A 21,765-nucleotide genomic window follows, 5' to 3' on the forward strand; every position below is an offset into this window, starting at 1 on the left:
CTAAAATTATTTTATATCATACCTTTTAATTAGGAAAATATGTTATTACTTCAGTTGTTATAATGTCACTTTATATATGATTTTTTTACATTACATACACATTTGTATAAATTGATAAAAAATAAATTGATATAATTAAAATAGGTATGATAATATCTATATTCTAATTATTATTTACCTTATTTTATATTTTTAGTTATTATTAAAATAATTAATTAATATTTATCAGCTGAGATATAATTATTTATGTGCCTCCTAACTTTTATGATCGTAATATCTAGAATTCAATCCTTGATAAACTAAACAAAAAATTTTAACATAAAACCAAAAAAAACCTACACACAACAAATATAAATAAATTAAAAAAAGACTGTTATTTGAATAAATATGTTAAAAATATAATTATTTATAAATCTCTTTCTATTAACTTAAATTTTTAAAATAAGTAATTTTATAATAATATTAAATATAATAAATATCTAGTTATATATATATATATATAATTGAAATATTTAATTATCTATAACTTTGTGCTGCTGTATCTCTTACCCACCGCAATGAATGGTAGTAATTTGTATGTCTCCCTGTTTCGATTTTCACAAGATATATAAATAACGAGTTCATGATACTATATATGTATCAATTATTCCATCTAAATAAACAATAATTATGATAGATAAATTTCCCAAAGTTTTATCTCCGATCCATCTTAACAGGCAAAGATAATGAGATAATGTTGGATACATGCATGAATTATTAGTCAATATAGTTGGCATAAAAAGAGTGCATGTGTAAAAAGGGTCGATTCCATCATTATCATTATCCTATAATTTGAAGGATGTTTTCCATTATTGGAAGCGGAAGTTCTCATAGTTGATGCCATTATTGTCAAATCGAAATTACGTGGAAAAACTCTCTACGTAAAGATATATATTCCTCATTTGTGTAAACAACATAACAATAATGCAATCAAACAAGTGATCAAACACAACAAGACAACACAAAACTCCGATGCCATCCGACAGGATCGTGCTTATATATATATTCTCGCTTGCTTCTTAACCAACGGTAGTATAACAACAACAACAACAAAATTTTGTTCTACTAAATAAAATCAGTTATATGTTATATGGATCAAATAATAAATATTATTAAATTTTATCATGTATATTATATATATATAGATAGATTGTTTATATATAGATTTTGTTTGATCATTTTATCGATAGTCTTTCTAAGTCTTTCTTTCACTCCTTATCTATCTTTCATCACATCTATGTTTCTGATTGAATACTCTATCGATCTTTTTTTCATATGTCTAAATCACCTGAAATGCGATTTTATCATCTTTTTAACAATAGCTGCTATTCCAACTCTCTCTTATATATTTGTTCCTTATTCTATCCAATTGCGTAAGACCACTCATCCATCTCTGCCATTTTGATAGTAGTGCGATAAAATTTATCTTTAAGTTTTAAAGGTACTTTTTTGTCATATATAAAACCAGACGCACTCTGCCATTTTGACCAACCTGCTTGAATCCTATGATTTATATCATATTCAATCTCTCAATTATCCTGTATGATGCACCCCAAATACTTAAAACTTTTAATTTTTCGTAAGATATTTTTTCCAATATTCACCTCTGTATTAGGATTTTTTTTTTTGCGACTGAACTTACATTCCATATATTCCGTCTTACTATGGCTAATGCATAGACCGTACACTTCTAGAGCTTTCCTCTATAAATTCAACTTCTTATTTAGGTCTTTTCTTGACCTCCCAAAAGGACGATATTATCGACAAAAAAGCATGCACCATAGCACATAGGTTCTTGGATATACTCTGTGAGTACTTTTAAGACTAATGCGAAAATGTATGGACTTAAAGATGTTCCCTTGTGTAATCCTACACCAATAAAAAATTCTTTTGTCACACCACATTGAGTATTCACACTACTTGTAACCTCATCATGCATGTCTTTAATTGTACAAATATATGCAATTAGTACTCTCTTCCTTTCCAAAACCTTCTATAAGACCTCCCTTGGTACCCTATCGTACACTTTTTCCATATCAATAAACACTATATATGGATCCCTTTTATTATTATGATACCTTTCCATCTTCCTTCTTAACACGTATGTAGCTTCAGTGATAGATCTGTCTGACATAAAACTAAATTGGTTCTCTGTTACTTGTGTCTTTTGTCTCAATCTCCCTTCTATCACAATTTTTCATAATTTTATGGTATGGCTCATGAGCTTGATCCCTCTATAATTTCTGAAACTCTATATATCTCCCTTATTCTTGTAGATAGGTACCAATGTGCTCTTTCTCTACTTATCTGACATCTTCTTTAACCTTAAAATCTCGTTAAAAAGCTTGATTAACCAACTGATGCTCTTCTCTCCAAGGCTTTTCCAAACTTCAATCGGAATATTATCGGGTCCTACTACCTTGCTATTTTTCATCCGCTTAAGAGCCTCTTTTCCTCGAAGTCTAGAATCATTTAATAGTAGTCGAAGTTTTGATCTTCTTCTCTCGTGCATAATCGCCAAAGGTTCGTAAGAGTCCTCTGTCCTTCATTAAATAACTCGTAGAAGCAGCTCTTCGACCTTTCATTGATCTTCTCATCTTGAGCTAAAACTTCTCCATCTTTATCCTTTATGCACTTAATCTGATCTAAGTCTTTCGCTCTTCTTTCACGACTTTTTGCGATTCTATATAATAAAATAAAATAAGTATAAAAAATTTAATATTAATTAGTTAATATTAATTAATTTTTTATTATAAAATTAATTTTTAGAAGTTTTATAATTTAGAATTGGAATTTAAATTTAAAATTTAGAATTTAAAATAAAAAAATTAGTTGATATTAATTGAGAAAAGTTAGTTTCCTAATTAAACTGTTTTTTTACCTTTATTTTGTACACTAGAATGTGGCAAAACAAATTCATATATGGAGCGTCTTTTGTAAAATTCAAAAATTAGCTTTTTTTTTTTTAGATTCTTACTAGAACATGGGAGCAAAAAGAAAAAAAAAATTGTTGGGGGACAATTTAAAAAAATTGTTAAGTGGGTTTTCTGAATTTTTTTCCCCTTAAAATTTAATAAAGAATCGACGGCGTGATTTCTGATTTTTTTGTTAAATAGTTGATAGAAAACAGGGGACATAATTTTTATTTTTTTTAATAAATTAAATAAAAACTCTTGATACGATTTTTGCACACCATAATACACAATTCAAAATTGATGCCATCGATTTCTGCACATCATAAAAGTATATTTCACACCACTATAATCATTCTCTTGTCATACGTACACATTTGCCATATTGAAAATAATAACCTCTAGAATGTTTTTACACACATATATATATATACATATATATATATATCAACCACACATCTTATAAGATTTTAGCAGACAAGAATGAGATAGAGTTAAACATGAGATTCATATCCAAATTAAACATCAACATTTATCTAATCTTAAAAAGAATTGAAAATAATTTCATACCCTTAACTTCAGATCCATTAATATCCGTTCAAACATACAAGAACGGATCATATTTAATATTTTTATTAAGAGTTTTCATTCATCAACATTTAATATTTTAGTCATATAATAATATTGTAGGATAATGGTCAATTTAAAAGACTAAAATCTAATATTTTTTTAAAGATACTATATGTTAAAAAAAAACTAACTATATATATTTTTTATATATTTTATACACTAGCATGGTTGATTTTTCTTTTTGAGAGAAGGCAACTAGGGTTGTTAGTTAGCTAAATGTTTTGCGTTTATTTAATTAATTAATTATTTATACTATTCAGTCACGCTTAAACAGAAAAAGAGTCCTTAGCTTATTATATTGTAATGTATATATAAATATGAACTTGGATAGAGAAACAAGAATTCAGAAATGTGAACATGCATGCAATATTATTTGATATAAAAATGTGATTCTTATGGTGAATTATTTGTTGAACATGAATTTAGCTAGAGATGTAACGCAATATTAAATGAGGACATAGATGTCACTTGGATATGGTCAAGGGGAGATAGTGAAGATTTGAAGATAGGCGATAGAAGTGTCAATTATCATAACCCCAAGCTTAATTAATCATAGGATTAAAATAATAGTGATATGGATGGATCACAAAGAAGATAATTAATTTAGTAAGTGAAGGAGGGATTATATTAATGTTTGGCAAGAAATATGGTGGCTCGCTCCCCGGTTACCAGTTTTTGACCCCGGACCACAAGGACACTTGTCTCAAAATGTGTCCTATTGTGACTCACCCCACAGCCCACACCACCAATCACCGATCAAAGCCAAAGCCACAACAGCGTTATTCACATTGCACATGTGAGTGAGAGACACTCATATGGAAAGAAGGATAATTGATTAATTAAGATGGTATATATCTTAGCATTATAACTATAAATCTTGAATTAAGTTGGGTTAGTCTAGTGATTAGTTTACTAGCTTGGTCAAATAAATGTCGAAAGTTCGTATCTTATCTTATGCATGCAGTAATTTATTGGCCAATAATAAATTTTTAAATAAAGTTTTGATCCACAATGAATTAATTTTTAACCAGCTAAACTAAAAGATACCGTAAAAGACAAAAAAAAATTATAAATCTTGAGTTTGATTAGATCAAATCAAATTTACAATAAACGAATAATTAAATTTATTTAAGATTATATATAAAATGTCAAATATATTTTTTTATATGTAATAATTAATTAGTGATTAATTTTTTTGTACACATAACATGATCAATAATCATAAATCTTTGAGTTTAATCTGAATAAAAATATATTCTCAATTTAATTGAATCAAATTGAGTTAATTAGGCTTTAATAATAAAACTAAAAGATGTTTATAATTGAATTTTAAAAAGGGACAATGAAATATAGATTCGGCGGTGGGGCAAAACAATTTAATACACTATAGTGTGGGCTGGAGGAGACAAGAAAGGCCTCAAGACCCGGATAGGATTTTAAAAAATAATTTTTGAACTTTTACACTAAGCAACCACAGTGCAAAGAGAGAGGAAAAAATGCCTAAAAAATACAAATGCAAAAGGTTGCAGGCTGATGAAGTTATAGTGTAAAGACTAGAGAGAAAAAAAGGAGGGGAATGTTTTGGATTGGTAGAGAGTTCGGCGGGAGTGTGTTGGCATTTGTGGTTTGATTCCCTTCAAAACTGCGGTAAAAAAGATAAAATAAAATAAAATAAAAGGGACGAAGTTGAAATTTACTCAAAAACTATAATAATTGAGGGGCATAAAAAAACCCCACTAGCATACAAATGTTGTAACATAAAGTAAGCTAATTGAGGCAGCTGGCTATACAAAAAGACATATTCTTTAATTCGTGGCCAAATACTTTGCCGGAACGGTCAAAGTTTGATTAAAAAAAGTGCCATTTCTATTGCTCAGTCTTGTTTGTGGTCAGAGAAACGAATCATTTCTCACGTTCATTGCCCATATCTATCTTAATTTCTTACTATTTTATTATTTTCATTTGATCCTTTCTTGCACTCACCTCTTTGTATTCTAGCTACTCCAATTCTCTATTGTTTTTATGTATTTAGTTGTGTTTGATTTAAATATTGTTCTTACATTCTAAGTTTGGAGAGAGTGAGAAAGAAAGGTGTTGGCATTGTGTCTGATCATTACATGATTTAAGACATATACCAATGTGGGACCCACTTAGGATTCACTGTACGTGTGGGTTTGATTATGATTCTATTGCAAAAGAATAGGCCTTCCACGTTTTTTAAGCCAAAAAAAGATATTTTCCTTTTGTCGTTTTCCTAACTTTGGTGTATAATTCCAATTAAACATTAAATAAATCAGTATACGCTAACAACCGAACTGTGTATTATACGGATTCGGGAAGAGAACTTGGACACTGCTATATCTAAATCTATAAATAAATAATTGAAATGTTAGTGAGTTTAATTATGGAGGTAGAGTGAAAACGGTGCCTCCACATGAGGGTCAATTGTCAAACCTTGAGAATGGGAATGCACGTGGCTACTTGAGTGGTATTAGTAATTGGTATTAACGTCTATCGCCGCAGCACGTGACATGGATACAAGACCTTGTGTTTACACGTGCCATTTCAGCCACAAGAGGAAGAGGCGGTGGAATTGGAAGCATCCAAGTCATGCTTCCACTTGCACCTTCTAATAGAGTTTAGGAGTTTCAAGACACTTCAACTCTTCAAGGTTCTATAGTTTGAGTGAGCTCTTAGCATTAAGGCTACCTTTCTATCAAGTATCAACATAAAGCACAATCAAAAAAGATGGTAATTAAACAACGCTTTACAATCTCATGCATCATACGAGTTTACTCTTGTACTTACTAGACAGTATCAAATAGAAAGTTATATGTTCTTGGAACATTTGAGTTAACACTTCAAATTTTGTTGGCCATGCAGTTCAAATTAATAGCCCAAAGGAACAAAGCTCGAATTGTTTTAAGGTTTCTACTCTTATAAAAGAGCATGAGACCGAGAGGCCCAATGTTTGAAACGAAATCGTATCACGTAGAGCCCAAAGTGTAGCCCATTAATGGTTCCTTGTTTTTTTGTCCGTACTCATAAATGGATCCAATAAGCCCTAAAAACAATTCTTTATCAGAGTGAAAAAACTAGCACCTTGTCAAGACAAAAAAAAAAGCTTGTAAGACCATTTCTTATCATGATATAAAAGAAAAACATCGACAGAAAATACAAAACAAAACAAGTAGATCAAGATTCAAGAACCAGCAAACTCCCTACTTTGCTTAAATCCATAGATCTTAGCATAACTAGTACGCTTAATTGCTCATATTCACACGTTAAACCTTACTAACAGGCATAGAAAGGATGATTGGAACTCCGCACAAACTATATCTTCGTATATTAAAATGTCAACCATTGATGGTTGACTTATAGTGATCACTTATAGCTTCATAAATCTGGCCTTCGTCAATAAGATTTTTGATAGCCAACCTGCAAAACCAGAAATAGAGTCAGCAAAAGTGTGTGTGTGTGTGTGTATGAAAGAGAGAGAGAGAGAGAGAGAGAGAGACATCAGCTTGTCCTTAGGAAGTCGAAGTTGCTCTTCAATAAGTTTAATAGAGACTCCCCCTTCCGATGCACTGAAACATCAGTACCAGAAAGTTGAGATGTGAATGCCATTATGCCAGACAAGTCTCCATGTATCAAGTAAGAATTCCACCAAGGAATATGAACATATAATATTCTGATTAATGGACAAGGGTAAACAAATCAAGCATAGTAAATGCAATACTGCATATATTATAGAAAGTAAGTGCAAACTTTAATTATAAGAATGCTTGAATGAATGATGCTTTTGTATGATTAACCTTGCAATATCTAATTAAATCAGCTGATCCAGAATATAAGTTACCTTCAATGTTTAATTCTAATATATCATACTGCAAATTTTCTTATATTCGGATTGTGGAAAACTCTAGTCAGTTCCAAAATTAACAAAAGCCCAAATTCTTGCATTTTGCCCCCTAATCTCGTTACTGCAGGAGAATATATGGAAGGTTATCCAATTCATACCAGAACGGATACCAGCAAAAGTCAAGCCAGAGACTTAACTTTTCGACCCAGTCACGTGACAGGTTAGTAGTTTACCAATTTACATTTTGTATAATTTACACTAGCAGACCATTCCTTTACCACGCAGACAGTTCCACACCCATCATGTAAACCAATAGGTTGATGCCCTTCAACTCTTTGTTAACCAATTAAATGTTTTTCACTTAAAGTTGAACAAGAAATCCCCTTACAATCGTTCATCAAATCTAAAATTGGATAATTTGCCATTCCATATTTCCATTTACGCATCAGACAATGGCTTAGATTTTGCTAATTATAGGATTATATGCATGCATCACATGCACAAACAACAGATATTCAAACAAAACAAAGGCACCAGGGAGATAGGCATATGGTCAACAAGACCTGATCAAATAATATATCAAAATAACTTTCAAAAGATCACCTGTGTGGGGGAAGATGCAAAAAATCCAGGACCATTTCTTCGAACCTCGGCTGACCATTGTTATGCTGACCAGAGAACTACAATTAAAATCCAGCAAACCACTGAGGAGACCATATAAAAATGAAGTGCAAACTGAAAATCTATGGTCCATTATCTTACTTGATTTGGTGGGAGAACCTGGTAACCTTTTGTGGGTGTTATTGGTGTTGAATTTGTAACATGTTGCTGGTTAGGCACAGCAGCCTGAAAATGTTACCATGTAACGTTACAAAAAGAAATATAAGTGTATGGTACAGTTAATATAAATTCAATTTGTCCAACTCAACAATAAATCTACCTTTAGCTTGGAATTGTAGAGATGGACATATATACATTCAATGAAATGGCTGGCAATCTCATTAAAGTCAGTCACAGGCCTGAAAGTGACACAAAGTAAAGTATTTAACTGTCAAGAAAACAACATATCTGCCTTATCATTTACTTGGACAACATGATAAGTAGCATGGGGCATCCTTACATATTGAATTTTACTGAAAGGAAGCCATTCATTGGTGATAGAATAATATTTTTGATAAGTCATAACCTTACATATACGATATAAATCCAAATATTGAACCGCTAAAATAAAAAAGTGAAAGGTAAACTTCGAATCATACCTAAACGAGAAAACATTCAAAATCCTTCCCATTAAGGCCTTTTAATTGTCCATGAAGACGCACATATACTCCATCCCTATAATGAATTATGAATCAAGAATTTTAGCATGACACTATACTAAAAGCATCTTTTATTCCCTAAAAGAACGGGGGGGGGGGATTTGTGTTAACAACAACTTTACACACAACTATAGTGCAAAATATCCAGCTTCTGCTGCAGAATGATAGATAAATAATAGAAAGAAAAAAGGGGAGCTTCCCAAATCACAGATTTCCGTTTCTAAATTGATAGTAATGTTCCTTAGTGTTCTTCTCTACATATTGAAATAAATCCCCCAAGTAATCTTAGTGTAAATATGAGGCAAAATTTTTGTTGAAGAAGATATACAAGTAAAATTGCACATGGAACTCACTAATAAAATTTGGAACCATTTTTTTCAACCCCCCCTTTTTTTTTTTGTCTCTTCCTCCAAAGAAAAACAGAGAGGAATCACAGATCAAACCATACATATGCTAGATGGTAAATGGAAAACTCAAACTAGGAAATGCAGTGTAAAACCATACATGATACCGTCCACTTCATTTGATTCCGCTGCTTCTTGAAGCCTGCACGGAAATAAGAAACTCATCCTTGACAAAAAGGAACTGAAAAAAAAATAAATGATAGTGCAACTTTTGGCAATAAACTAAGAGAATTTTTAGAACATTCACCATTTATTACACTCAATCCTTCCAGTGCCATCATCAAGGACAAAATGAACTTCAGTAATCATCCCATTTTTGTTGCATACCCTTCCTACGAGTGTAACCTACAACAATGGTTTGTGTTAACCTTCAGAACAAGAGAGAACCAGAAACCCCAAAAAAAAAAAAAAGCGCTAAAGGATTTGAAGAACACACAGTGTTGACATCAACACCATCGACAATCAAATTGGATTTATTATCGCTCGAGTTATACGCATCGTTTATCTGCTTCACCGTCAAAGGTAGCAACGACTGAGCATCCCGATTCTGAAAACCAAAACAAAAGAAATTAATAAAGTGAGCAAGTAAATAAAAAAGAAAAAGGGAAAATCAATAAAGCAATTTCTGAAATGACTCGGAAGTTTAGTATTCGGAGGAAGCTAAAACCCTAAACCCTAACATGAGAGTGAAGTTAATTAATGTTTTATTGTGACAAGTAAGGTGATTAAGGTTAAGATTATGATGAAATTGAGGACAGTGGAAAGAGGGTTTACTCTGGAAGTAGGGAAGGTGGAGGAAGAGTCATGGGACTGAGTGGTCTGAGAGGGCATGAAACCGCCGCCGGAGAAGGCGGCGTTGCCGTCAAACTGGCTGGCATACATAATATGCTTCGAAATGCAGAGATTGAATTTGAAACTGAAGATATTTCACGAATTCGTGTGGAAAATGTAACTGCTACTCATATCAATTATCAAATCCTTTCTGCTCTTTTCTTCTTTTTCATTTTTAAGGACCAAACATGTGTTTCCCGCCATTTTTTTTCTCCCTTTTCTTTTTTGGCTTTTTTATTTAAATAAAAAAAAATCATATTTACTCATGGTTTAATTTTTTTTTCTTTACCGTTTTAAGCATTATCTTGTTATTTACAGTCTAGGATTGCACAATAAAAATAGAGTGGTATTATACGACCCATGCCAGCACAATAAAAATAAAATAGCTTTCCTACAATAATACAGGTATTTTTGTGAAATCGATAAGACCACTGTAAAACAACACAAATAGTCGGAGAGTGAATCCTCTCTAATGAAAAAAAAAAATGGATGGTATATAGTGAAAAATCTCATTATTCATTGTTTTTTCTCTTTCATTTATTTTTTGTCCCACTTGTAGAATTAAAGGTGGGAGATTACACTTTATTCTCTCCAATGACAAAAAAAATAGAGATGATCCATTTCCTAAATAGTCAGTGTACATTACACTTGAATCATTTGTTTAGTTTTGGAAGGTTGGAGATTTGAGAGAATAGAGAGAAAAAAGGAGAAAAAGGAAGAAAAAATAAAAAAGTTTGTTGTCGCAATAACTTAGAATAACAATATCAATTGTTTGAATGTAGACAAATATATCGCAGGACACATTGATGATTAGGTTAGAATTTAAATTAACTTTTTATTGCTTATTATATAATAGTTGTTAGTTGGTTAGTTATTAGTTATGAGTTTAGGATAACTTTAATATAATAGGGAATAGATTTTTAAAAATATATAAATTAAGAAGATTTTTAAATTTAATGTAAAAATCTTTAGATTTAGGTTACATGTTGTAGATTATTATGAATGAGATAAATATTGATTTATGATTGATAGATTTTTAGATATACCTTACATAATAGGTGTTATTGATAGCATTGGTTAAAATTTAATGTAGAAATATTTGGATTTAAGCAAATTATCGTAGTTTATTATAATTGAGATGAATAGTGATTTATGGATGTTAGATTTTTAGAAATGCTTTACATAATAAATATCATTGTTTGTGGCGGTTTAAATTGACCTTAATGTCAAAATTACACAGAGTCAGTGAATTCTATTTCCGATGAGAAATAAGGATTCAGGAGTGGAAGGATTGCCTGAACCATTGTTGCTTTATTTAGAGGAGTCTGCTGTTGTCCATGTACCTTGAGCTAGAAATTTATACTTCAACAACTCGCTCCTGTTAGTCTTTGTTGAGAGATGATGTTTAGAACCCATTCGTTCCATGTGGTGGGGTAAGTGTACCACCACCCTTCAAGATGTTGCTTATCACATTGGCTTGTAGATACATGGGGAGTCGGTAGGTGGTTGCAGTCGTGATTTTTAGACTTATTACAATCATGACACATGAGAGATTGTTGGGGAGGCACTTAGAGAGTTGTCATTGCGTCAGGATATGTGGGAGAGTGTGCAGCAGGCCGAGTCTTTCCCCCATTAAGATGACGTGATTGAAGGCTCGCCTGAGACAGATGTCTGTTGACGCTGCACTAGATGTACTCCGGCAGGTTGGCTAGGCTACCACAACATAAAAATGACATAATTTAAAAGCTATTGAATTGGAGGCAGTAGCTGGACTTAGCCTCTTATGATAGGGTATTTAAGTTTACATAAAAAGTATTTAGTAAATTCTGTTTATTTATGTTCATCACTAATTTGACATAATATATATGTGGGTGTGTGTGTTGTTCTTTGTAGTTTTGGTGGATACATTATGATGCATAATATCATTCTTCAGTGGATGTGTAGCGATAAATAGAGGTTGACGCATATTGTAGTGGTTTCTTTGGTCCTTTTTATTTCGTCGAACTCCATCACCTAGATCGAGTTATTTGATAGTTCAGGAGTGCGTATCATGTACCAGAGTCGTCGGTAAACATTAACGGACTACTTACCTTGACCCTCCAGAGGATGTCTTCATAACATGTCACAAGCTTGATATCATGAACCGTACCAGACAAATATTGCTCAATCACATTTAGCAACTTTGGAAGCTGGTTGTACAACTCTTCTCAATCCCTATAGATTTCAGTAATTACTTTTTGCTTCGCCATCCAAACTTTGTGTACGATGACTTAAATATGTAGCTCTGCTCCACTGCCCACTGTAACACTCTAATTGAAATGGAAGAATTACCTAATTTGATTTAAATGTCAACCATTTTAGAAATCTTACAGCAATAATATGATAAAAAGGTAACCATTTTTCCAAAAACATGCAAAACTTTAAAAAATTTGCCTTCTATCATGAAAAAATAACTCTGCAAATCAAGTTGATGTTGATATTTGAATGATTTTTAGACATTGTTGACGTCAAGCATATGTTCATAGCCTTGTATTTACGAACCTCGCAATAACCAAGATGCTGTCTATATGCAATCTTAATGCTCCACCGACAATCTACAACCTAATATTTGCATTGACAATGATACCTCAGATAATCAGATTCAACCATCCAATATTCTACACTTTGACAAATGTTGTATACTACAAGAAAAAAGCTGAATACCGTCGGATTTAGCGATGCACACTAGCGTCAGCTTTACCTATGGAATTTCTTTTCTGACGGTAAATTCGCCGGTAATAATTGGAGAAAAAATAGGCAGAAAATTTAGCGTGGGACTTATCGACAGAAAAATTCGCTAGTAAACCCAATTAGTGGGAGGAAGGTTCGCGTTTTGAATTTTGGTAACCCGCAATACATTACCGTCGGATTTATCCGATAGTAAACTTGCCCTAAATTCAAAACGCGAACCTTCCTCCATCATTTTTGAAACATACTCTCTATCTCTCTCTCTAAGCTTCTCCTCTCTCTTTCTATCTTCTCTCTCTACCCCCGGCCACCTTCTGCTAATGCCGTCCATCTGCATTCTTCTCCAAAGACTTCATGGACTCGCCTTGATCCTATTTTGTTGCCTGAAACGGAGTTTCTCCCTCTGTCTTTGCCGTTGTTGGTTTTGCTGCTGCATCTTCTGTCACCAAAGTTGCGTCTCTCCTCCATTCTCTAGGTAGGTTGCTCTTATCTTTCTCCCTATTCTATCCTCGTTTTTACTTTATTTTAAATAAAAAAAATTCTAACTCCTTTTTAAACACCCTAATCCCATTTTTATTTTCTTCAGTTGGATATGTTTTATTACTGTGTATTTATGTTTTTTTTCTTTATTATTATCCTAATAAGTTTTATTTTAGTATTCGTATTCATTGACATGAAATTATTCTAAGTAAGTTGTCTATGTGCTGTGGTTTTTTAGGTAGCTCATCATCCTAATATTAATGTTGTTGTTAAGTTGCTTAGACAGGTTAATTTCTTGTCATTTTTGTTAACTATTTACTTATTAGATTATTCTAATTTAATTTTGTGTTGAGTTCTTTTGGTCTGTTTCTAAATGTCATATATGTATTGTTAAATTGAATATTGAACTATATGTTAAAGATGAGGGTACTGACGAGTTGTAAAATATTCAGGTAAATGGTATGTAATAATATTGAATATATTTTAGTTCAATTGACAATTGAAATTTTGAATATGGAAAGATATATGAATGGTTTTTTTTGTTGTTATTGAATTATGTCGTTTATATGAGAAAAGTTGAATTGATATTATTTTCCTGATGGAGTTAAATAAATTGTTGATAATTTAGACAAATGTGAGCTTGCTTTTTTTTAACAACATAAGTTAATGTTGTTGCTACAGTGATTAACATTGAGCATCAATCACTACTAGAAAACTAGTTATTACAGACGGATATTTCCGACGAATTTGATCCCACGGAAATACAGAGAGAATTTCAGAGGAATTTTTTGTTGGAAAACAAAAAAATGGATTAGCATAAATTACAGACGGAAAAGAGAATCCGTCGATAATTTTGTCGAAAAAATTAAATTTTTTTCGTGAGAACTGGTTACAGACGGATTTTCCGTCTATAATTAAATAAACTAAACGCTGCGTTTTATTAAATTATTACAGACGGAAAATCCGTCTGTAATTTAAATTAAATTCGTCAGAAATATTGAAAACCCTAATTTTATCACCTCCCATTAACACTCCATTCACACTCTATTCGAACTCTTTGCCTTCATCCTTCGAACTCTTCGCCCTGCAGCCCGCCGCCCACAGCCACCGCAGTCTCTACCGCCACTGCAGCCATGCAGCCCCCGCATCAGCCCTTGCAGCTCCCCACAACCCCCACAGCCTCGCAGCCACCGCATCCCCTACACAGACACAGCCTCCACCTCTACCGTAGAAGATCTGTCGCCGTCGTAGGAAGCTGTGTTGCCGTGATTGGAAGCTCCCTCGCCGTCGTTTGGAAGCTCGTTGGTCGTCTCCTCTGTTCGAGTGTTCTCCTTCTCTCTCTGTGTCGCCGTTGTGTTTCTGCCACTGCCCTTCCTCCTCGCAGCCGGTGAGTAAATGCTCTTTTTCTCCAGTGTTGTGAACGGCTCCTTTTTCTCCAGTGTTGGATTTGGAGTATATGTATGCTTATTACTGAGTGAATCACATTGAAAGTGTAATGCACAATTAGTGCTTGACAAAATGCCTAGCTGGGTTTTGCTGTTCATTTTGATCCTGCTTAGGTGTGTTTATGTGTGCTTATATGGTTTCATGGTTTCTGTGTCTTTCAAAGCCATTATTAATTGGGAGTCGTAAAAAATTCCTCTGATTCTTTCAATGATTCTGTTAAAAACATAAAATCATTTTTCAGGTATCTGCTTTGAATGAGGCAAGACCAGGAAGTGTTAAGTCAGTTTTTAAAGCTTGGAAGGAACGTCTGAATTCTTCTAGGGTAATACATTCAACAATCCACTTTAGCTCCTTTTTTATTTTCACATTGAATGAAATGAACATCTCGCTTCCAAGAAAAGTGCTTTGCTCTCTTGTGCAATCTGAGTGGTGTTATTAGGTTAGAGTGGTGGTAATAAATATGTCACTAACTGAGTAACTGAAACTCTAACAGAATGATGATGGTTCTAACAGAATTCCTAGGAAAATTAGTGAAGGAGAGAGGTCTGATAAGGAAAACTAATGGTGATTGAAATGCAAGTCTAGATAAAAGTGTTTATTTTTATTGTGCATAATTGAATTTATTGTGAGCATAACTGTATAATTATATTGTCACTGTAAATGATTAGTACTACTAAAGAACATTAAATGATTATATAATTATATAGAAGAATATGAAATCTATTGGTTAATATTTTGACTATATATCGTTTTTTAGTTACTAGGAGAACTAGGAACTGGTGGTTCATCTACGCCATCAATGGTTGGTGTTGTAAACAAATGGCAAAAGTCTGACCCTCAAAAATCCCTGAACACATGGAGAAGACTGTCAGAGGCGAATTCGCAGTTAGAAATTCAACTGAACTTTTTGAGTAAATTAGCAAAGGAACAATGGGATGCATATAAATCTATGATTGATAGCTGCAGCAAGCTCAGATCAGAAAAGGTATTTCTTTCAAATCATTTGTGGTTGTTTAATTAATAGAAGTAACATCAAAATTAGAATTTTTACTCCTGTGGATGTAGAGTAAACTGATTGATAATGCTCACTGTTAAATAACTAGAACATTTTGGCCTTATGGTATGTCTTGCATTAGTTTAAATTTCTACATTCATGTTTATTAGTTATTTTAATGAGATAGGACATCTTTACTATTAGACTTATACAATTAAGTTGACTTTTGATGGGTTTGAAAGAGATTATATATCCAACTTTACTGTTTGCCTGGTTTTCAGTTTCAAGTGGTGTGACTGAATTTCTAATGCACATATGTGATTTCATGTTCTTGAGACTACACTTCAGGCTCTCATGTTCTTGCTTTTCTTCTTGTGTTGATGTTGAAAATACAATTCTCACAGTGGATAGAGCAAGCTTCTGAACCCAACAAGGAAGCAGTTATTAAAGCATTGCTAGGTGAAAAAGAAGCTATGCTTGGGATTAGATATCATATGCGCCTAATGGGTGATACTGCAGGTGTTCCTGTAAGTTCCTTTTATTGATTTGGCACTTATTATTAGGCTTCTTCTGTTTGAATGATGTTGATTATAAATTATATCTGCTGGTAGAATATCACTACTCTTTCCTTACAATTCATGCAAATTGAACCAGAATCACAAACAAAACTTTTAGATGCTACACTAAACTTGGAAGGAGTGTTGTTGGCTGGAGTTCCAGGAGCAGGAGGATTTGATGCTGTCTTTGCTGTTACTTTGGGAGATTCAAGCAGCAATGTGACAAAAACATGGAGCTCACTCAATGTTCTTGCCCTTCTGGTTAAAGAAGATCCTTGTGGCGTTTCTTTAGAAAGTGCTGATCCTAGAACAAATGAAATCACTTCAGCTGTATCTTCAATTCATATTGAATAATTTATTGTAAATATTGTTTATTTTTAATATGATGAATTTGTTTATTTTTTGAAATATTGTAAATATTCGAATATAAATTAGATAAAAATTTGTATTAAATTTATATTTATTTTGTATGAAAACAAGTTTATTTTGTACTTAGAAAAAATAAAAAAAATTCTATTTTACCTTACAGACAGATTTACAGACGGATTTTCTGTCTGTAATAATGATTTTCCAAAGTTTAAATTACAGACAAAAAATCTGTCGAAAAATCCGTCTGTAATTACAGTCGAAAAATCCGTCTGTAATTACAGACGAAAAATCCGTCTGTAATTACAGTCAAAAAATCCGTCTGTAATTACAGACGAAAAATCCGTCTGTAATTACAGACGAAAAATCCGTCTAAAAATCTGTCTATAATTACAGACGAAAAATTCGTCTGAAAATTCGCCTGTAATTACAGACGAAAAATCCGTCTGAAAATCTGCCTGTAATTACAGACAGAAAATTCGTCTGAAAAATTGTCTGTAATTACAGACGAAAAATCCGTCTGTAAGTTTTTCGCCTTCAGGAAGTGGAGGGAGAATTTACAGAGAAAAAATCGGTCGGTAACTAGTAAAAATCCGTCGGTAATTTTTCGACGGAAAAAAAATCCGTCGATAAATAATTTCCAACGGACTTTTACAGAGGGACAAAATCCGTCAGTAATTTCGTCGGTAACCAAAAATCCGTCTGTAATAAAGACTAAATCTGTCTATAAATCTGTCTGTATTTATCTATTTTCTAGTTGTGAATTTGTTCTACATCTACATGTAGTCATCATTGGATCTTGTAACACTACTTGATTTGTGACTCCCTAATATCACAAAGTTAGTAAATTAGATATAGAAGAAAGAATTAAATAAAAAATATATATTTATGATGCTTTATTTTAACCCTTCTACATATAGTTCATACTATTACTTAATAGAGAATGAGCTAATGAGAGAAATGAAACTTTGTTTGGTTGGAGAGAAATAAAATGAAAATTCTTTTTTTTTTTATATTAGAATACAAGTGTGATTTAGTGATATTATTTGTGTATTAAGATTGTAAAAAAAATTGTTACTATCTAAGGAAGTGTTACCATTTAAATTTTTTTTTTAAAAATTTAAAATTTAAGTTACTGTTTGATTTTTTGGGGAATTAATCAGATGGTAACAAGTTCAAGAATTTTGCCAAATAAAAATTTATATCCACCGATAATTAGCGGCGGACGAAAAAATTTGCTGATAAATAATTACTCGCGAAATTTATACTATCGATATCTGACGATTTTTTTTGTAGTGGTAGTTTTTTATGGCAAGATAAACGGACTCGCTACTGTAGAATCTATGGTCAATCTTTAGCTCCACGCTCACATCTGTGTTATAGTCGTCGGTGCTCCCTAAACTAAAAGGCATTGGCTCCACTTGCATAGCATTTAGGTAAAATGTCGAATATCGGCTTGGAACTTGGGCTCGGCTAGAAAATAGTACGGTAGTGGTAATATATGTCGTGAGGAAGTAAAAGACAATAGTTTAGTTTTTGGGATAAACTATGTATCGTCATCGCTATCACGATCAGAATCTGATTGGACCCACTCTTCGTCTGAATCGAACTCCTTGGAAACCAAATTAGCACTGCACAACCTGTTGGGACTACATGTGAGGAAGAAGAAGAACTACTGTCAATGTCCACCAACTCAATGCAAAGTTTTATTATACTGAATATTCCTCATAACATCCAGCGAAATGAACCGATGCCTAATTTTTTAAACATGTTTAATGTCAAACATTTTCATATTGACTAAAATCAAACTTTTAAACTCTATCAATAAATACAACTGTCAAATATGTATAATAACAAAATGACTGTATATTTAAAATGTGCACTATCATCTTTATACGATATTGTTATATTCGAATAAACAACAACAATTATATATTCACTAGCCATTTGAAGATTAAAAAGAAATGCTGATGAGAAAACTCTAGTCTATTCTTCGAACCCTTTGAAAGTAAAGGTATTGAAGGGAATTTTGTATATCCCACCTCAATTCATTGCTGCTAACTACTTTGAGTTTGAGACAAATTAATACGATGTTTATTAATAAGCACACTATTTTCACATTATGTAAGAACTAGTTACAACTATGCATCCATGAGATAGAAGCTAAGGCACATGATAGAGTGTGATTGGAGAGGCACACGCGTTTACACTGTGAGTGAATAGCAAGATATTATATATGACTTTATATTAATTGACAATCATGTATAAGGGCAGTTACCCCAATACCTTCAAACTATACATCATATATAAAATGATACATAACCACAATCAAATTAAAACAGGACGCGTTGTTCCTTAGATGATGATTAAATGAAACTAGTTATTAGCGTTTGTGACTTCGGGTTTATATTTTAGCAAGACCTTTTACTGGGTTTTGAGCATAATACATTAAGGATTTATTTGGGTGAACTTTTAAGAAAATATTTTTTTTTGAGTTATTTTTTTAAAAAATATTTTATAAAAAAATAAAAATAATTTTATATTTAAATATTTCATGTAAAAATTTTTTTTATCTATTTGAATATAACAATATAAAAGTATTTTTTATTTATTTAATATATAAAAAAAATTCTTTAAAAAAAAAAAGATCTTTTAAAAAAAATATAAATTATACTTTTTTTAAAAAATATTTGTTATTTTTTTAATATTTTTATTTTATTATTAAAAATTTGTTAAACATATTAAAAATAAAAAAAAATTATTAATAAAATTTTTTTTATTAAAATAATAGCTCCGAAACGAACACTAATATTCTTAAGTTTTAAAAGGGGTTTTTTCTTGAAGCTGATGAGAACAAAAGTGGTCGTGTTCCTTAATCAAGGCTATTCATATATAGAATTAGAATATTAATAAGACTAAGATGTGTATATATACGAGTTAGCTTATTCCAAAATCATACTCAAAGAAATTATATTAAAACGACGGGTCTAACTAAAGATAAGGATTGTCAAAAGTCAACTATCTACTTCATAAACAACTTCATTCTTACAATAGTATATACTAGATAGCTAGTAGCTTTGTAATTAATCATAAAAATTCAATGAACGTAATAACATTAGGTAGTTTCCAAAGTAACGGAAGGTTGCTTTCTTCGCAATGGAGAAACAAAAGAGAATCAATTTCCCAACCAAAGCTGTTCACAAATAGAAGTTCAATTAGTTATCCTGTATTAATCTTTCAGAATAAAAAAATGTAAGGTTCGTTAAGTTAAAAAGTATATATCCTTTTCAATCTTAAATAACTTTTTAAACAAGCATTTATTTTTCTAAATGTAAATGTTATTACTTTGATGATTCCTCAATATTAAAAAGCTAATAGTATGTCATTTGAACTATGGAGGATGCTTCTATAAAGACCCATAAAATATCTTTTTGCAAAAATATTTATATATCGCATTATTATTAGATGTATTAATAAACTAGTTATTTTTTAATTTTTTAATAAATTAGAATAAAACCAATTTTTTTATAACAATAACAATAAATCTAATTGCTATCAGATTCGGTTAAACAAACCAATTTACATAATTTACTGAATCATTTTTTTTAAAACAAAAAATCAGGGATATATTTGTTTTTTTTATCAAAAAATTTTAACATGATTCGGTTTAAATTGTGTAAATCGATCGGATCAAATCGGGTCTAATAATTATAATGCAAACAATTGAATTTATTGTTGTTAGTATATTAAATCAATTTTATTCTAATTTATTAAAAAATAAATTACTAACCGATTTAATAAAAATGTCTAATAATATCATAATACATATAAACATCTTAAAAAAAAAGACATTTTTAATGTCTTTTTGAAGTGGTCTCCTTGAACTATAACTCGTTGAGAAATATATGTATATGCCTTACATGTATAATTAAAAGTAGTGTGATTAAGAAATTAAATTAATTAAGAAGGGTAATGGCAATTTTTAAGGGTTTGGTTAAATCTCACATGCAGAAGAGACCGCCCAACAATACAAATATGATAATTATATTAGTCACTTAGAAATAACGACACAACACACACACACTCTTTATGCCTTTTTCAATTTGTTTCCTTGTGATTACAAAAAAGACATCTCAAGTCACTCAAACTACAAGTAATTAACACAAACACACCATCAACAATAATCAATCTAACTAACAATAACACAAACTCAAAATAGTCAACATCAAATTCCATATCTAATTATCTCTCTCTATATATATATTACATAGATAGAGAGTTGTGTATGTCCTTAAATAACTCACACACACACATATTAAGAAGCATTGTTCATTTGGAAATTAAGATGGATTTTGAGAACCAAAGTGAGAGAGCAGTGATGAGTAAGATTCTGTCAAGAAGATCATCGGTGGGGTGCTCGTCTCGTCTCTCATACTACCGTAGTGGCGGCGGAGAAGGAGGGGTTCCGTTCAAATGGGAAAAACAACCCGGGGTTGCGAAAGAGAAGTCACCGGAGGAAGTGATTCCTCCGCTGACTCCTCCGCCGGCACTTGTCAGCCTTGGCCTCCCAAAGCCATGCATCCACTATGAACCCAATAAACACACCAAGCTCATGAGGCTTCGATTTTGGAAGAAGGGGGGAAGAAGAATAATGATGAGGAGCAAGAAAGCACAGCAAGAATGTTGTAATAACAGTGAAGGAGGTTGTTGTTGTTATGACGAGGATGTTGGTTTCTTGAATAATAATGTAGATTACAGCTCGGATTCAGAATCAACAATGATGACATCATCATCACCACGTGGCTCAGTGTTGTCTTACTCTTCTTTTTCTTCTTGTTCTTGTTCTTCGTCTTCATCTTCGAGGGAAAGGGTGATTTATGGAAGACCCTTCAACTTGGGTTGCTTCCCTAATGTGCGTGTTATGGTTTCAATTGCAAGGCGAGAGTAGCGTTGTTTGTAATGTTATATCGTAATAAGTTCTGATTTACTTTTATGTTTACATTTTGAATATAATAACACACACACTACTTTGATATGAAATGAAATGTAATGGATGAAATTGTGCACACCTGACCTCTTCATGAACAAGTAACAAGCATGCATTATATATTATTATGCATCATATATCACTTTTATATTAATATGCAATATGTAAACAGTAACACCTCCAGCTTGTTAAGTTGAGTTGAGGGGAATTA

General features: G+C 31.9%; 3 protein-coding genes and 1 long non-coding RNA gene across 4 annotated transcripts; 3 read left to right on the forward strand and 1 right to left on the reverse strand.

The window, feature by feature from the left end:
- Window positions 1–6,479: 6,479 nt before the first annotated feature.
- LOC130941642 (replication protein A 32 kDa subunit B-like) lies at window positions 6,480–10,135 on the reverse strand. The gene is given in 11 exon segments (XM_057870205.1): window positions 6,480–7,019; window positions 7,100–7,168; window positions 8,047–8,123; window positions 8,206–8,289; window positions 8,384–8,462; window positions 8,703–8,729; window positions 8,731–8,778; window positions 9,267–9,308; window positions 9,414–9,511; window positions 9,603–9,713; window positions 9,941–10,135. Coding segments are annotated over 11 exon segments (825 nt in total). The 5' UTR covers window positions 10,049–10,135; the 3' UTR covers window positions 6,480–6,937.
- On the forward strand, window positions 7,013–8,290 carry LOC130941653 (uncharacterized). Its single transcript, XR_009070689.1, has 3 exons — window positions 7,013–7,235; window positions 7,571–7,663; window positions 7,921–8,290. It is a non-coding gene; the product is annotated as an uncharacterized LOC130941653 (long non-coding RNA).
- Window positions 10,136–14,337: 4,202 nt separating the features above from the next.
- LOC130984794 (phosphomevalonate kinase, peroxisomal-like) lies at window positions 14,338–16,555 on the forward strand. Its single transcript, XM_057907607.1, has 6 exons — window positions 14,338–14,591; window positions 14,764–14,794; window positions 14,892–14,972; window positions 15,408–15,635; window positions 16,049–16,170; window positions 16,288–16,555. Exons 1-6 carry the CDS (start codon window positions 14,338–14,340, stop codon window positions 16,553–16,555), a joined length of 984 nt encoding a protein of 327 aa, XP_057763590.1.
- Window positions 16,556–20,899: 4,344 nt separating this feature from the next.
- Window positions 20,900–21,613, forward strand: LOC130946795 (uncharacterized). Its single transcript, XM_057875645.1, has one exon. It carries the CDS (start codon window positions 20,913–20,915, stop codon window positions 21,513–21,515), a length of 603 nt encoding a protein of 200 aa, XP_057731628.1. The 5' UTR covers window positions 20,900–20,912; the 3' UTR covers window positions 21,516–21,613.
- Window positions 21,614–21,765: the final 152 nt, after the last annotated feature.

Source organism: Arachis stenosperma, chromosome 1 (genome assembly GCF_014773155.1).
Source record: "Arachis stenosperma cultivar V10309 chromosome 1, arast.V10309.gnm1.PFL2, whole genome shotgun sequence".
NCBI lineage: Eukaryota > Viridiplantae > Streptophyta > Magnoliopsida > Fabales > Fabaceae > Arachis > Arachis stenosperma.

Excerpts from the sequence above, each read along its gene's own strand:
- LOC130984794 (XM_057907607.1), top strand. The coding sequence starts at position 14,338 with ATGCAGCCCCCGCATCAGCCCTTGCAGCTCCCCACAACCCCCACAGCC. Across the intron at positions 14,795-14,891 it reads TGTGCTTATATGGTTTCATG|GTATCTGCTTTGAATGAGGC; the intron begins GTTTCTGTGTCT and ends ATCATTTTTCAG. Across the intron at positions 15,636-16,048 it reads GCAAGCTCAGATCAGAAAAG|TGGATAGAGCAAGCTTCTGA; the intron begins GTATTTCTTTCA and ends CAATTCTCACAG.
- LOC130946795 (XM_057875645.1), top strand. The coding sequence starts at position 20,913 with ATGGATTTTGAGAACCAAAGTGAGAGAGCAGTGATGAGTAAGATTCTG.